This window comes from Pteropus medius, unplaced genomic scaffold, assembly GCF_902729225.1.
Source record: "Pteropus medius unplaced genomic scaffold, Ma_sr-lr_union100, whole genome shotgun sequence".
Taxonomy (NCBI): Eukaryota; Metazoa; Chordata; class Mammalia; order Chiroptera; family Pteropodidae; genus Pteropus; species Pteropus medius.
The window spans coordinates 1,860,597-1,876,683 of NW_024349519.1; the positions used below are offsets into that span (position 1 = coordinate 1,860,597).

General features: G+C 42.0%; 2 protein-coding genes across 5 annotated transcripts in view; one reads left to right on the top strand and one right to left on the bottom strand.

Moving 5' to 3' along the window:
- Positions 1-4,818: 4,818 nt before the first annotated feature.
- On the top strand, positions 4,819-13,107 carry ASB8 (ankyrin repeat and SOCS box containing 8). Of its 3 annotated transcripts, none has more exons than XM_039882193.1 (4): positions 4,819-4,974; positions 7,717-7,880; positions 9,311-9,415; positions 11,215-13,107. In XM_039882193.1, exons 2-4 carry the CDS (start codon positions 7,752-7,754, stop codon positions 11,845-11,847), a joined length of 867 nt encoding a protein of 288 aa, XP_039738127.1. In that variant the 5' UTR covers positions 4,819-4,974; positions 7,717-7,751; the 3' UTR covers positions 11,848-13,107. The 3 variants fall into 3 exon arrangements, with proteins under 3 accessions (XP_039738127.1, XP_039738128.1, XP_039738129.1); XM_039882194.1 differs by having other exon boundaries at positions 7,721-7,880; XM_039882195.1 differs by lacking the exon at positions 7,717-7,880 and having other exon boundaries at positions 4,835-4,974.
- Positions 13,108-14,231: 1,124 nt separating this feature from the next.
- PFKM (phosphofructokinase, muscle) overlaps positions 14,232-16,087 on the bottom strand; it is a 43,844-nt gene continuing 41,988 nt past the window's right edge. For both annotated transcript variants that reach the window (XM_039882186.1, XM_039882187.1), the window contains 3 exons: positions 15,197-15,296; positions 15,001-15,106; positions 14,232-14,760 (listed from right to left, as the gene is read on the bottom strand). In XM_039882186.1, the coding sequence (XP_039738120.1) occupies positions 14,616-14,760; positions 15,001-15,106; positions 15,197-15,296 (351 nt within the window). In that variant the 3' untranslated portion in view covers positions 14,232-14,615. The remainder of the gene's footprint in view (positions 14,761-15,000; positions 15,107-15,196; positions 15,297-16,087) is intronic.

Here is a 16,087-nt window from a genome sequence, read left to right on the forward strand (position 1 = left end):
TAGGAAGGTGTCAGCAAAACTTTGCCATCAACGTTAGCCAAGTGGCCCATGAAGAAGGGTAAGTCCTTTTTAGATAGAAGCGTAATTAATGAGTTCTGGCCAGAAGCCAGAAAACTGTTATGAAAGGCTTCCTGTTACCACTTAGAGAAGTTGCAAAGTAAAATTCCTCTCCTCTAGCACACTCACTCTAGAGGATTACACTCAAAATAAAGAAAGTGTTTGGAGCCAGCAGGTAAAGAAAGGAGTTTTTCACTCCAAAAAGGCCTGTAGCCAGTAGGTGCCACAATGCTCAAAGAGCAAGATACCCAGATCTGTAACTTGGGGACAGCTCAATGGCATCTACCCACGGAGACTGGATATTAACACAAGTTGAACAGTGATAACAGTAGTCATTACAAGCAAAACATCATTATCAAATTTCTAGTTCAAGTTTATGCCAAGGTCTGAAAATAGGAACACTAATTGTACTGTCAATCAACACTATCTAATGAACACTTCTTGAGAGTAGAACTGGAATTAGCAAGAAAGAGAAGAAAAAATAATGACTTAAAAGTCTTATGAGAGATACAACACATTTAAAAAAAAAAAAACAACTTATAGAATCACTTATAATAAACACATGAAGAACAGAAATAAACTGAAATGTTTAAAGATGGAGTTGGGATATTGAATGCAAGATTCATGGGATGTGATCAAAATACAACTTTATTTTTCTAGTTTTTACCATCTTTTAAAAATATTTGTTGGGAGGGAATAATCTTCCCCTGCCTCTGAATGGAAAAGTGAGCAGACTCCCTGACTTTTTAGTTCATTCTTCCATAATTGGCAGTGGTTTTAAGTCTTGGTTTACAAATTAGAATGTTTCCAGTCCGAGATGGTGATCAAATACTTTAGTCTTCATTCTAAGTTATAGTCTTAAGACTTCTTCTCCCGCTTCCCTGCAAAGGCCTCCTGTGGCTGGTGGCTGCCTACCTGCAGCTTTCTCCTCAATTTACCTCCACCCCCACTACCTAACTGCTATTTTATCTGCTGTGTAAAAGTGGGAGGAGGCAGGACAGTTAAGGGGATAGGGCAGTTCTGTTTTGATAGGATGGGTCTGTACTACCTGGGTCTAGCAGATGATTAAAGTTGATTCTCTTTCTTGCAGAGTGCTATTAAGTGTTCTTTAGAGACTGCCATCATCAGAGACGTCTCACTTGAGTCTGTTTGGCCTAGACAGACACAAATGGTTGCCTGTGACAACCTCTGTAGGTTCTAGGATTTCTGCGTTCATCTCTAACTTCTTGTTACTGGGTCCCTCCACACCTCTAGATAGCCCTTTTGGATAGACCAAAGGCAACCCCATGCTGACTGTCTTCTATGTGGTCCATATTTGGTCCGGGGAAACATATACATGTTTGTCATCCCTACCAAATCTGGGAGTACTGGTGGATCCCAATCCAGTCATCTCTTCTTTGCGGCTACTGCCTCCTTTAGTTTATAGGCAAGAGTTGGTGTGGTTCTCTGGGTTTTCGAACTATCGGCAACAATTTCCAAGCTCTCTAATCCCACAGAAGCCCTTCATTAGGCTTGAGGAGAAGGTACTGCCCAAGTACTGACTCTTCTTCTGGGTGTGAGGGAAGTGGAAACTCAACAGCACAAACAAATTTCTCCCCAAGAAACCTCTTCACAGACCCTTCTTCTCTACACTATCTCAGTCTCACCATGAGGTAGAACTGTTCTTCAACATTGACTTTATACATAAAAACTTCATTGAAATCTTTAATTCCAACTATTTGCAAATCTGTCTTCCAACCTTTGATAGAAAGGGCATGTGTCTTTCTTTCCATCTCTGTCTTTCCTGCACTGCTTAGCAGAGCCTGGAACAAAGTAGGTGCCCAGTAGATGTTTGATGAATAGATGAACGAATAGATGTGAATCTCTTTTGGTTGTGCAGTGGATTCTCAGAGACACTATCAAATAATCTGTACAGATAGCCTATTTTATCATTCCGTGGGAGAATAATCATTCTTTATATTTACAAGATGCTGGGAGCTTCCTAGAATTTATTTACCCTAGCATTTACCAACCAAGAAATTTTGAGAGATGAAACAAAACAGGAGAAAAATTCATCTTTTCTCAAGGAAGAAATTGATAAACAAATTGATACTGTTCAGGTTTTTAGAAAAGTTATGGGATGTCAAATCAAACCTCAGAAAAAAATTTCCCCCAAAGCTCTGGGAACTATGGATATCATTTGAGTGGTTTATTTCAAAACCCTGAAGCTGGATAAAACAACAAAGAAAGAAAAAATTAAATTTAAAATATTTATCAAAATGTTAATGTATTAAATATAGATGATAGATATAATGAGTTCATCATACTATTCTCTCTAGTTTTTTGGTATGCTTGAACATTTTAATGATAAAAATAACCTTTAAAAATTGAAGCTGGGAATCACTACTGTCTTACTCTGTTTTAGAAATGAGGAGCCAGAGAAGCAAAAATGGAACAGAAACTATGTAGACTTGGCCATCATATAATTAAGACTTCAGTTCCCATTAATATATTAGAATTATGGTGACCATAAAGCTGTTCTTATTTGGAGTAGAGAGTAAAAATTTTTGAAACAGGAAGTTTTGCTTAGGAATTAGGTAGATTCAGAATTTGTAGAAATAGAAGGATATTTAGAGATTACTTCAGCCAGTATTCTCACTTTACAAATGAGAATACTGATGCCACACACACACACACACACACACAAAAGGAATGAAATAACCACCTGAGAACCATGACAAAAACCTAGGTCTTGTGTACTATGGTTTTTCTTTCTACCACTCTGGTTAGCACATGACATTGAATAAAAGCTGCCAAGACATGGAACCTCAGAGAAGGGATGGATAGAACCCTTCAGGTTCATACTTTCTTTTGCTGAGTCCTTTGACACTATCATTTCTGTTGTATACAGGTGAGGTCCTCCTTCTTTTGTGCAGTAGATTCTCCAAGACAGAGAAGTGGACCCGCTAGAGCTAGACTTAATAAGATGAAGGCCAGAGAAGCAGTCATCAACCCCTCAGTGGGTCGGTTGTGAAGCTCTGCTCTACTTGAAGAAAGCTATGGGTGATGCCAAGCAGAGCATCACCTTGACTTAGAGAGAGACTTAGTAGGCCTAGGCCCATGGCATCATGGAATAGAATTGATCACATCTTTGCCTCTCACCTCATTTATTCCCCAGCCAAATAGGATACAAAGGGTTCAGGAGAAAATAAAGCACTAGGTTATTATTAATGTGAGTCACATCGTTCTAGACAGAGGAATGGGAGTTTGAGAGGTACTGAATGAAACAAGGTTAGATCTGGACATGTAGGTGGCTTTATTTTTCTCATGCTCTTTCCTTCTGGTGGCCAGGAAGGACTGCCGTTCACAGATGAACTCTTTCATTTTGGATTAGCACCAACACAGGTATCACTTGTCCCTGTGTTTGGAAATTTAATGTTCTTTAGAGCCCTAATAGAGATTTCCAATTTAGAAGCAATGGGCACAGAATCAAATCATTTCCAATTTGCTGATTTGATCAAAGGCCTTAGAGTAGTTTGGTGGATAGCGGGGAGGAATTCTAGTTTCCACATACTCTCATTCAGGGTCCGTCAAACTTTCCCAAGTAAATCTATGAATTAAAAAGTATAGTTAATATGTAGCTACAGCTTTCAAATCAACTCCCCAGACTCCCTCTCAATCAGAGGGCTGCCCCTAAACTACTCTTCCACAAAGCTGTCAATGACCAAAGCAGCCTTTAATCCAGAGTCTGGAACTGGTGGCTTGCAGGCTGAATGTTGCCTGCTTTTAAAACATGATTCTTTAAAAAAAAAAAAAAAAGTTGCCAACATTTGCAATTTGAAGGAATTTACTTTTTAAAAATCTGGATTTCGACTTCTTTTGAAATATTAGACAATTTCACCATAGCAGAGTGGCAGGAGGTGTGAGACACAGTCCTACATGGCAAAATCCTTTGCTTTTGGAACTCAGAGAGGACTCACTCAGGGCATGAACTTTTCCATTCGCCACTCCCTCACTGATGTACGTGAATTGCCTGGGCCCTGCTTTACTTTCAAACTGGTTGAATTTTGGTGCTTCGAGCAAGCTTTAGGGAGTGGGTACTTGGGCTCTCTTGGTTAAACGGGCTGCCAAGTAGATCACAGCACTTACAGTCTGCGTGGGCTGCTTCACTCTTTACATGCCTCACTATGTGTTAATGGCTTCGAACTGTTTATGCTTTGTGTGGAAAGTACATCACAGAGGCATCGGCATCTCTCTGGGTGGGAAGGGTATTGTCAGCATGCACCTTTTTTTCAGTCCTCAGCATTTGGGCTACTGCACCTCTTAGATGGTTGTTTATCTTTGGTATAGCTCCTTCTGAGGGAGGGCGGACGATATTCAACAAGGTTCTGAGGAGCAGAGGTGCGTTCCAAAATTATAATGCTGAAAATCTCTTTTATTTGCCAAAGACACTTCTTACTAACAGTCTCCTAAGAAACTGAACTAGTGTAGCGAGCTTAGGAATAATCTGGGAATGAGGCTCCAGGCCCGATCTCAGATAGAAACAGTGGGAGGCAACGGGGGACACGGATGGACCCACTGCAGACCTGGTCCACGCAGGCGCGGCCCGACAGCGTCAGCCCAACAGCTGGGCCAGTGAGCCTTGTGCCCACCTCGGGGTCTGCAGCCCCATGGACCCGGCCAGAGCGCCACTTTGCGCCTGTTATAAAGCTTCTGGGCAAGGCGAGAAAGTGACCGCTTAACTAGGCGTGGGTAGGACAGAGGCGGCTTCACAAGTCTGCGCAGGCGCGTCCCGCCTACGGACACGGCTCGGTGCGCAAGCGCTCATCCTAGTAGCTCTTCAAGTCCTGTAAACAGAGGGGCCAGCTAAAGGCAGTTTATGCTTCCGGGTCACGTCTTGACAGCGGCTCTCACGACCCAGCTCAACCCAGCAGTTCGGTGAGTGCTGCCCGCGCTGCGGGAATGCTTGCAGCCAGGCTCCCTGATCCGGGCACCATGCCCAGTAACGCTTCCTCCATTCCCCCGCTCGGCGTCCGTGAGCCCTCGAGGCCGAGACATCGTTCCAGGTCCCGGGGAGATCGGGGTGGAGGTTGGCCCGCCTCTGGGGCTCCCCCGGCGCAGATTGCGCGACCCTCAAAGTATCAACCCCGGGAGACCTGCCGGGATTGCTGCGATCTTTGGGGAGCCCATGAGGAAAGTGACACCACTCGCATTTCGTGCCCTTACCCTGCACTTCTTGCCTCGTAGAGACAAAGCTTCCGCGAGCCCTCCCCCAGCAGGTGCGGTGGGGTTTGAGGAGCCTCTGGCTGGGCCGAGGGTCTCCCCGCCCCAGCGGAAGCCATGGCCTCCCTAGCATTAGAGCTGTTGAATGTCGCCTCTTTCCCACTTTGCTTCTAGCTTCGCAGTAAAAACCCTTGGTGTTTTCTCTGCATTCGAAGTGAAAGAAAAGAGACAGAGGGCTTTCAGTTCCCGCAGAGTAAGGGGGCCACTTGGGGTTGAAACCGTGCTCGGGCTGCTGTCCGGAGATAGGTGTTTAGATTTCCTGGACCCTTCCTGACAGTAAATGTTGCCAGTGTGCCCCGGAGTTTCACTGTTCATCAGGAACTTCGAGGCAGCAGCAGCAGAGGACCACGGGTCATATTATAAATTAGTTCTGGGGTCCAAGAGCGGCCCGAAAATGATTGCAGGGTTTCTTTAGCTTTTTCAGATGATCGTGGCCCAGAAACAGTTTAACAGAACCACTTCGGTCTAAGCCTTCCACCTCAGATGCTCTGCCTCCTACCCCCATTCTTGGAATCTCTGATACAAATGCCATTTTCTCCACCTTCTTCCTTGCAACGAAGAAGTGTAAGATACAGATCCCTTGTGTCTGAGGAATTTAGTGGCTGTTGGAGAGATTAAAACATATGCCAAGTCTAAAGTGTCTAGAAAATTTCAGAGAAACATAAACAAGTGTGTAAGCTTATTCATTCATAATAAAATGAGGGAGAAGAATTCCCAGTTAGAATCATTGATACCTATGAATTGAATATTTTTAACTTGTATTCTATAAATTAGTACTGTATATATTTTAAACAGATAAATGGCTAGCGATTAGCAAAATAGAAACTATTAAAGTTTATAGTATGTTACATAATGTGTGAGGGGATACTGTGTAACAAAAAGCAAAAATTACATAATATGCGATGACAAGTAAGTTTAGGATTTTTCCCTTAGTAATCATCATATGCATAACATGTTTACTGCAAGTTTTGAATTTAAATTTTTTTTATTTTTCAATTACCGTTGACATTTAATATTACCTAAAATATGAGTGTACAGTATGGTGGTTAGACATTTACATAACCATCGAAATGATTCCCCCAATGTCTAGTACCCACCTGACACCATACATAGTTATTACAATATTATAAGTCTTGAATTTTTTAGGATCCAGAATAATAAGCTTTACATTGGTTTAACAAATATTTATTGAGACCCTGCCTTATGCCAGGCACTATTGAAAATAACACTATATTAACCCCCAAGGAACTTATAGTTTAATAAGAACATGGATTCCTAAACAGTTACACATAGAGAGCTCATATGCATACTATATTTTCTCTACAGTTTTTGATATGTGCTTTTTTATTAATGTGTTCCACCTGTTTGCTGTAATTTTAAATGTTCTTCAACATTTTGGCTGTTATGCAACCGAACTTTTACTATAGTTGAATTTAAGTTTATTGCATTATTTTTCTTCTTCCATCCTAGAACTCTGTGATGTTGTGGTTTCAACATGTTTGCCCAAATCTATTTCTCAGTTGTCACAAATGACCAGTTATTAAAATTTTTAATTCATTTAGCACTCAAATCTGCTCGTTTTCCTACAACTGTGTTATAGGTATGAACTTTGGAATTTTTTTCTAATTTTACATAGATGAATCCAGAGTTTATATTTTTGCATTCCTCCCTTATTTTAGAATATTAGCTCAAACATTTCCCATTTTTTTCTTTTCTGAAAACATTTTGAACTATTTCACACATGCCTTGTCATTAACATAGATGTATTTGTTCCATAGCCTTTTCCTTCTCTTCTCATAGGTAACAATCACATCCATACCCTTTAGTCCATCAATCAACCAATATTCATTAAATACCTGCTTTTTGTAAGACTCCATGGAGTCTTACATGGGCAAAAAAGTAGAAGACAAGGACCTTGTCTTCCAATTGATTACAATTTAGATGGAAAAACCATATGGGCATAACCATACTTCAAAGCCAAATGTAACAAATAACATAAAGGTGGTGCTGATAATAAAGACCACAAAATTCAGAGGAGGAAAAGAATGTTTTGTGACATCTTCAGCTTTTAAAAAATCCGCCCCCGCCCTACATACTCTCATTTTTAACCACAGAACTCTAGCGGGGGTCTAGAGCCTCTTGAGGATATCTTGTTCTAGACTAGGGCAGAGAGCAGAACAGAGGCTCTGAGGGTCAGATGGTTTGTGTCCAGGTTTCCCCAGCCTCTTAAGCAACTAGTATTGATCTGTTTCCTTATAATTAAGAGAAAATGATATTAATTAATCATTGATCTCTTTGAAATCTGCTTTTAGTATGTGGAAGGCCTCAGAGAACTCCTCCCACTAAGGACAGATATGCTCAGCGATATTGTGTATGCCTAAAACTTGTTTGTTTCAGGCAGTTTGGAGCATGTGAACATACCGTGAGCCTTGATGAGTTCCAGTATGTGGTATATTATGCAGAGCATTCAGAGCAAATACTCTCTCTCAGAGCGCTTAATCCGAACAATCGCTGCCATTCGTTCCTTCCCCCATGATAATGTAGAGGACCTCATCAGAGGGGTGAGTGTGCTGTTACTGATGTGAGAGTCCTTGGGGAGGTGAAATGGGAAAGTTCCTGGGGAATCCTAATAGATTATTGATTTATAGCTTTGACTTGGCTCGAGATCATAGAGTTTTTATAATCTTCTTAAATGTATTAACTTGACCACCGAAATATATTTTCTCTATGTTTTGCTTCTCTTCTCTTCTCTTTTTCACTTTGAGCATGATACTTTTCTTTGGAAAATATGTTCTGGATAACCCCAGTCTCATGTTCTTTGTAAAATCTCTGTCTGGATATGGTGCATGTGGGATCCAGCAAGCTCAAAGTCTTCTATACATGTGGTACTAAGGGAGGAAGGAGATGAGCAAAGCAGAAGTGGTTTTCAAATTCTTGTGGTTAATAATGATTACATGCAGGGACATCACTTGCCCTCTGTCTTAACAACAGCTACCACTTCCAGTTCTGTAGAGAATATTATCAGCCCCTAAAATGCATGGTAATTTTTGACTTAAGAAAACACCTTAGTATCTGATATTTAACCACTGCTGCTCAGTGATTCTGTTGTATGACAAATGTATCCTAGAAGGTCTTTGATACCATTTTCTGTATATTATTCCTTTTGAAGAGAAGTTACAGGGTGATTTTTTGATCACTAGAAAATACATCCAGATAGTTACTTCTGTACATTCTTTTCAACAACTTTAGAATCCTTATTGACAGCTTGGAATCCTGTAGCTGCTTCAGAGTTGTGTGACACAGCTGTGAGAAGAAAAAGTCATACAGTCTTAGCTTGTTCTCAGCAAAAGTGGTATCAGAAGGCTCAGTATTAGAAATTTTGTCACGGTCTAATTCTAGCTCTGCTGCTGAGTCATTCAGTGACTTTGGTCTGACTGTGGTATCGCCATCTCCTTTACTAGCAGGGGCTGGGTGGCAGAGAATACTGCTACTAAGAGGCTACTTTGACGATGTTTGTAAACAGAAAGATAACATTAAGGTGACCTTATTATTAGTGATGGTCATCTATGGAATGGCAAAAAGAACATGCCTGGTTTCAATCTGACAGACTCACTTTCCTGACTTTCAGAGCATTGGTGGCCATAGAAAGCTTTTCCAGCTTTCCTGCCTGATGATAAGGTTCCCACTGCATTTACACATTAGGTTATCTCCTCAGCGATGTCCAAACGACCTTTCAGCATGCTACCTTGTGGAGAAACTTCATAACTTGATCTAAAGAATTGACAGTCCCTTTTATTCATCTTAAGTGTATTCGCTTGGTTTGGATATTAGCATCACAATGTTATTTGATTAATAGGAATAGAAACCGGGACCAGTAGTCTGTTTACAGTACAATCAGAGTTAGAAACTCTTTTCCCCTCAGGACTCAGTTCTGAGTGTCATCCTGTTCAATGAGCTGAGCACACTGATTGAAGTTTCCCTCTGCCCATAGGGAGCAGATGTGAACTGTACCCATGGCACACTGAAGCCCCTGCATTGTGCCTGCATGGTGTCAGATGCTGACTGTGTGGAGTTACTCCTGGAAAAAGGAGCCGAGGTAATGTTTTTAACACTGTCACATTAATGATTCATTCAAACTTGAACTTCACATTTTCTTAAAATTTCTTGTCTCTTTTCTCCTTTCTTCTCACTTTCTAGCTCATGGTAACATTGGTATAGCCAATATTAAAGCAAAATGTAATGGCAGGTATATAAAACATTAAGGATTTCATTGCCTTTCTTTCTGAAGTTGTCCATGGCTCCAGGAAGAGGGAATTTTATCTCCCCTTTCTCTCCTAGCCTTCCTTCTGGGGTTGTTTTTATATCCATTTAATCTTCTTATTGCTTGTTGACTGTCCAGGAGCTGTAAGTACAGAGGTCCCTCAACTCTGATTAAATCTAAACCACTTGAGACCTGCTACCAGACGAGCACTTCTCATACCTCTGTCACTGGGAGATAAAAACGTATCATCAGGCAATCCCTTCCTCAGGATTGGGCTCCTCATGCTATTTCTGCTAATTGTTCTCTGTTTTAGTATATCTTGTTTCTGTATTCCTCCTAATATGAGTATCATAACATAAATACCATAGATTAATTTATGTTGGCATTAGCAAGAAGCAGCATAGTACAATGAGTGATTAAAATAGACTCTGGACCCAGACTTCATGGATTTGAATTCCAGCTGTGTTACTTCCAGCTGCGACCTTGAACAAGTTACTTAACCTTTCTTTGCCTTAGTTTCCCCATAATGGTTATCTTCTTTATAAGGTTGTAAAGTGTTTAGAATACTGGCATGTAGTAATTGCTAAGCACTTGTTAAATATACTAGCAGTTTTGACTCTTGGTAAGCAAGATTGAATGTGCATATGCTGAGGTGCTAATTTGAATCAGACATGCCCAGAAGCTGGTGTGCAGGCCCCAAACACACTGGTCAGTAAGCCTAAGCGGCAGCCCCTAGCATCCTCATCTCCACACAGCCATGGTGTTCTCTCCTTGTCATTCATTATCTATGCCATAACTTTTGTGAGTGACCTTGAAATGAAAGCCAGTGATTAAGATCAGTGATGAAAAGTGAAAATATCTTGGGACGTGGGTGGGCGGGGAGACAATTTTTAGCTAAATAGAAGGTTGAACTTTGTTCAATATTTCAGTTTTTCTTTATTGCATTTTATGGGGCAAGATAATATATTATTTACAAACTTTGTAGCCTTCAGAAATCATAGGTGATACTGGTTTTTAGCAAGCCAGCTGCTTTTCCAGCATGGGGAGATTTGTGTTCTTTCCTCCACATGCTTTCATCCAGGTTCTTTTATAGACTCCACAGCATATTTTTGCAAGAGGTTGGCTTGGATTAACAATTTGAGCTTAAAGAACACAGTACAGCTACAGGGGCAGAACTTTGTTTGGCCGCATTATATTTCAGTCTGGTTGTCCTTAGGCACTGGATAGAGAGAGTTAGGATAAGTAAAATAATCCAAAACCTTTATTTAAGCCACTTTCCAAGTCTTTCAGAGTAGTTACAAGGACTTAGACTTCATCTTCTTTTTCTTTAGCCCCTACTCTATAGTAGAGGTTCTAGTGAATAGTAAATAAGAACATAGCAGCAAACACCTAAATGATAGCCAGCCGATCAATGCACATAATAGCGTTGATTGTTTTGGGACAGTTCTTTTCCTATTTGTTCCTAAGGCTCCTGTCATAGATCCACCTTGATCACCAAGGCCCCCTGGGAAATGCTGATTGACCTTCTTGTTCAGAACATTACATAGCAAAGGTAGTGGATAAACACATGCAAGCTACTTTGCCTGTCCTCTCAGTAGTCTATCTACTGTAATATAGTTCCTCCCTCTCTACAGGTGAATGCCCTGGATGGTTATAACCGAACAGCCCTCCACTATGCAGCTGAGAAGGATGAGGCTTGTGTGGAGGTCCTGTTGGAGTATGGTGCAAACCCCAATGCACTGGATGGCAACCGAGACACCCCACTTCACTGGGCAGCCTTTAAGAACAATGCTGAATGCGTGCGGGCCCTCCTAGAGAGTGGGGCCTCTGTCAATGCCCTGGATTACAACAATGATACCCCACTCAGCTGGGCTGCCATGAAAGGGAATCTTGAGAGCGTTAGCATCCTTCTTGATTATGGTGCAGAGGTCAGAGTAATCAACCTAAAAGGCCAGACACCAATCTCCCGTCTGGTGGCTCTGCTGGTCAGGGGACTTGGAACTGAGAAAGAGGACTCTTGCTTTGAGCTCCTCCATCGAGCTGTTGGACACTTTGAATTAAGGAAAAATGGCACCATGCCACGAGAAGTGGCCAGAGACCAGCAGCTATGTGAAAAACTGACTATTCTGTGCTCAGCCCCAGGAACTCTAAAAACACTCTCTCGCTATGCTGTGCGACGTAGCCTGGGACTCCAGTATCTGCCAGATGCAGTGAAGGGCCTTCCACTGCCAGCTTCTCTGAAGGAATATCTGTTACTTGTAGAATAGTCTGCAGGAGACATTTGCAGGTGACTCTGGGTGAGGTTTTCCCCTGCAGTTCTTTGTCTTGGAAAACAGGAAAAGCAGTCGTTCCTGTTGTGTGGTTTATATTTTGAGGCAACATGTCACAACAGTAACCTCCACACCACCCCTATCCCCAAACCAAGTAACCAAACAAAAAAAATCTCTCACTTTTGTCGTGTTTACTGCTTACTTGGCTCTTTACGTAGCAACCTGCAAAGAGGTCTCCCCTACCCTCTGCTTTAGAGAAAAAGTCAACAGTGCAACTAAATATCTCTCGGAAGATGTAAAGTACTTAAAGAATGTGTGTTTGGTTTTCCTTTGGGGACATAACGTTTTGGAAGAATCTCTCTAGAAGCCTTTCAATTATCTGTGAAAAAGTTTAAGAAAATTCCAGCTAACATTGTGGCTCCACAATGAAAATACTACAACCTCAAATAGTGTGCAGACTGAGAAGTGGGCTGGATAGTATCTCTAGAGTGCCATGTCATGGGGCATTCAGAAGGGACTGGCCCCCTTTCTCACCATCAGAGGAAAGAGCAGTTTTTCCTCTTTTACATGGTTGTGCCCAAGGGTTACAATCATTGAGCAATGTTATTTCAGAAAGATTGTCTCACTGCTTTCTACATGGTAGAAGAGACAGCAGGTTCCAGCAGTCCTAAGAACTTTTCTTTTACTGCAGTTCTTTCTCTTCCTGAAAGCCAAAGCTTGCTCCAATGGCTTAGCAGGCATTTTCTGCACCACAGAGGAAGGTGTTTGCTCTAGTAGGGGAGGAGCTGGGCTGCCTTTTCCCATGGGTCTTCCTCATTCCCTATACGAAGCTCACTCGGCTAGGAGTCCAGAGTTATTTTTCTTTCAGTTGTTTTGAAAACTTTGCTTTTTCCTGATCTATACGAGACATTGGTGGGGGCGGGCAGAGTTGGGGAGTGAGGGAAGAGAATTATAAGAGCTTCTTTTGAGATGGCCTACCTACCCCTAAATAATCTGTTTTAGTGAACAATACTTAGTCAACAATACTCTTCCTTTTCATATTCCTAAACTAGATGAAGTTGTTACTGATCTTAGATGACTGGTATGCAAATCTGAAAAAACTTATTAAAAAAAAAAACAAAACAATTGCAAACTACGAATAAAAATGAACAGAATCTGCTGACACAGCTAATTTTAAAAGGTACGTCTGCTTTTGCCCTTTTGCCATTGGTGTTTATTGTGCACTTCAAAAAAAGTAATAAACAGTTTTAAAAGCAAGTTTGGCAATTTCTACTGTTCCTACTTTTTCCCACATCATTTAATCACCCTGAGCCCCAATGTCCTCATCTCTAAGATGGGGCTGTCACTTCAAATCAGGCTGATTTGAAGATTCAGTACACGGACTTGGATTTATCGGGGGGTGAGCTGACCATGATCAGACAATCTGTTCCCCTTACTCCAAAGATGTTTAGACAGGAGCTTCTCCGGACCGCTTCCAGCTGATGTGTTTGATATTTATTATTAATTCCTGTACAAAGAGCATTTGGCTGCTTTAATTCTAGGCTCTGACAAGTCTTTTCAGTCACTACTTAGAACTGTTTGTAGGGTATAGTAGTAATACTTTGGATAGCCAGCAAAAGTTACTTTGTTAAGTTACTACCCCTTGTTACTTTGAACCTCCTTCCTGCTTCATCAAGCAAGTGAGGAAACTGAGTTGGGAGGTATATATATGCCTGTGCTAAGAGCCAGGATCTGGTTTTTGGAGGCTAACCTTAAATGTAGCATGGACAGGGACAAGCTGAGATAGAAGCCATGTATAATCTGTAGTCCCAGTCCTGAAGACCAACTGTATTACATGGGCACTTGGCTAATGAGGAGGAAGAAGCTGTTATGGAACAAAACAAATTATACTGAATAAGAACTGACATCTTTCTAAAGCAGTATTTCAACCAACCCACCAAACCAGGTCCAAGACTGGGTGTCTCAGGCTTTCAAAATGTACATGTCTCCCCAAAAATGGAGTCTGACTTTCATTCAGGAAGGAGTACAGGGGCAAACTTAGGAAGGAAGAACCCTGGGTTGTCAGTGAAGGAGTAGAGATCATGGAATGGCTGGAGAAAAGCAACTCTGGTAATACGTTCACGATCAAGAGGTGGAACACAACTTTAGCTTAAAGGAGACTGGAACATCATACTGACTGCAGAGCATGTAGGAGCGACTACTGAAGGATGAGGGTGAGGACCAGTATTCTAGGACCCTGTGTACAGAGACGAGATGCTGCAGAAGTCCATGGGGTGATCACATGGGCTGCATTTTCCCAGGTGTTCTATTTGGGTAGTCTGGAGCTCAGGGCTGATAATACTACTTTCTGCTTGTGCACATGATAACAGGAGAACCAAAAGCACAGTGACCAGTTGGCATTTATTAGTATAGTTATTGTTTGTCACTGTAGTAAAGTAGTAGAGGAACCAAGACTTTGTTATCACAAAGAAATAAATAAAGCTTATTTTTAGGAAAATTCTAACCGAGTAACTGAAATCCAGCAGTAGCAGTAGAGGAGCCCAGTCTCGTATGATGGATGAAGCTGAGATAGAAGCCATGATAAATTCTACCTAAACGGAGCTTCTACTCACTGCCCCCTAGCCAGATCTGATCATGGCTGCAGTTACAGAGTAAAAGGAAACCTAATGAAAAAATGAGCTACAACACTTGAGAATACATGGACTTGGATCTATTGGGTGAGCTGACCATGATCAGACAATCCATTTCTCTCACTCTAAAGATGTTTAGACAGGAGCTTCTCCAGACCGCTTCCGGCTGATGTGCTCCAGGTGAGCGTGCTCTGAGGTGTCCAAGTCAATCTCATACTTGGCTAGGATCTTGAGGATGGGCCTCAGCTTCAGCCACCACTGTTCCTTGGGGATGCGGTGCCTACAAAGGAATGAGGTAAATGATGATTTAGTTCAGCACCGCAATCAGCTTCTATCAAAGGCTTATGGGAAGCAGCTGAGCAAAAGAGGCTGGACTGAGGGCACGGGCATCAGATCTGAATTAGGTACAACTACAGGTGCTACTCCTAAGAGAAAAAGATTGAAGGCAGTGAGCAGGCTGGGAAAACCAGATTTTGAAACTACCAGGGAGGGAACCACTCCAGGAACTAGATGTACTCACTCAAAATCTGTCTGGTCCTTCAGTTCAGTCACTGGTTGAAATACCAGAGCCCTCTTACGCATGCCCAGAACACAGCCCGAATCTGGGGTATTGGCAAAGATCCGCCCTGCAAGAAGGGATGGTCAGTCAACTTCTTTACTGGGGAAACTGGGGAAACAGCCTCTATGGAGGGGGCTCACCCTCTCACCCTACCTACCGTTACGGTAACTCTCTTTGATTTTCCCGGTCATCCAGGTCATAGCCTTGGCACCCATCTTAGTGGCAAAATTCCTGTCAAATGGAGTTGGGCTCCCACCCTTGAAAAAGAGTTATAAACATTACAGAGGGAAGGATTCTAATGAAGTAACAGAGATATCTGAATATACAGAGAAAAAGGGAAGAATAGGCCCCAGGTTTATAGGCAGAAACAGGAATCCAGAAATCTAAAGGAAATCCTTAAACAGTTCTGGGAACCAGGGTGAGCTGGCCCAGCATATTTGGCCATTTGTCAGGAATAAGGGTTACTAATTAAAAAGGATGACTCGTCTCACAATGGCCTCTTCTAGCTCCATAGCTCCTGTTCATTTACTTCTAGTCTTATTGGCCACTTGGTCACTTCTCTACCCCTCTTCGGCCTAGCAGCTTTTGTCAGGCACCATTATCTATGATATCGAAACAATCCTTGTTGTCCAGTCTAGAATGCCCTTGGTAGCACCTCAGAATAATATAAAACATGTAGATTTTCTCTGAACTAAAAGAAAGCAGGTGGGAAAGTGAGGAGGAAAAACAGGAAATAGGTCTTCATGCTTTAAAACAATAGTACCCCATTCCTCCAGGGGCCGATAAGGCCTTACAAACTGAGATGCTGGCTAGAGAAAAGTGAAAGTCAATGGTTAAGCAGCATCAGCTGGGGACGTTTGGTATGGGGGAGGCCTCAGACCACTAGTACCATCTGTGAGTGAGGCCCACCTTGGGTGGGGATTTCATGTGTGTGGTAGAAAGGAATTCCTTTTCTCTTGAAACCCAGTTAGTGGAGATGGAGCCCAACAGCAGTGAGGTGCCTGTATTCTTTCCACGGCTTCCTTATAAAATGGTGTGGTGGGAAGAG

What these genes read in the sequence shown, in the direction of transcription:
- ASB8 (XM_039882193.1), top strand. Translation starts at nt 7,752, where the DNA reads ATGAGTTCCAGTATGTGGTATATTATGCAGAGCATTCAGAGCAAATAC. An exon ending in TAGAGGACCTCATCAGAGGG is followed by an intron (nt 7,881 to 9,310) that starts GTGAGTGTGCTG and finishes CTCTGCCCATAG; the next exon opens with GGAGCAGATGTGAACTGTAC. An exon ending in TCCTGGAAAAAGGAGCCGAG is followed by an intron (nt 9,416 to 11,214) that starts GTAATGTTTTTA and finishes CCCTCTCTACAG; the next exon opens with GTGAATGCCCTGGATGGTTA.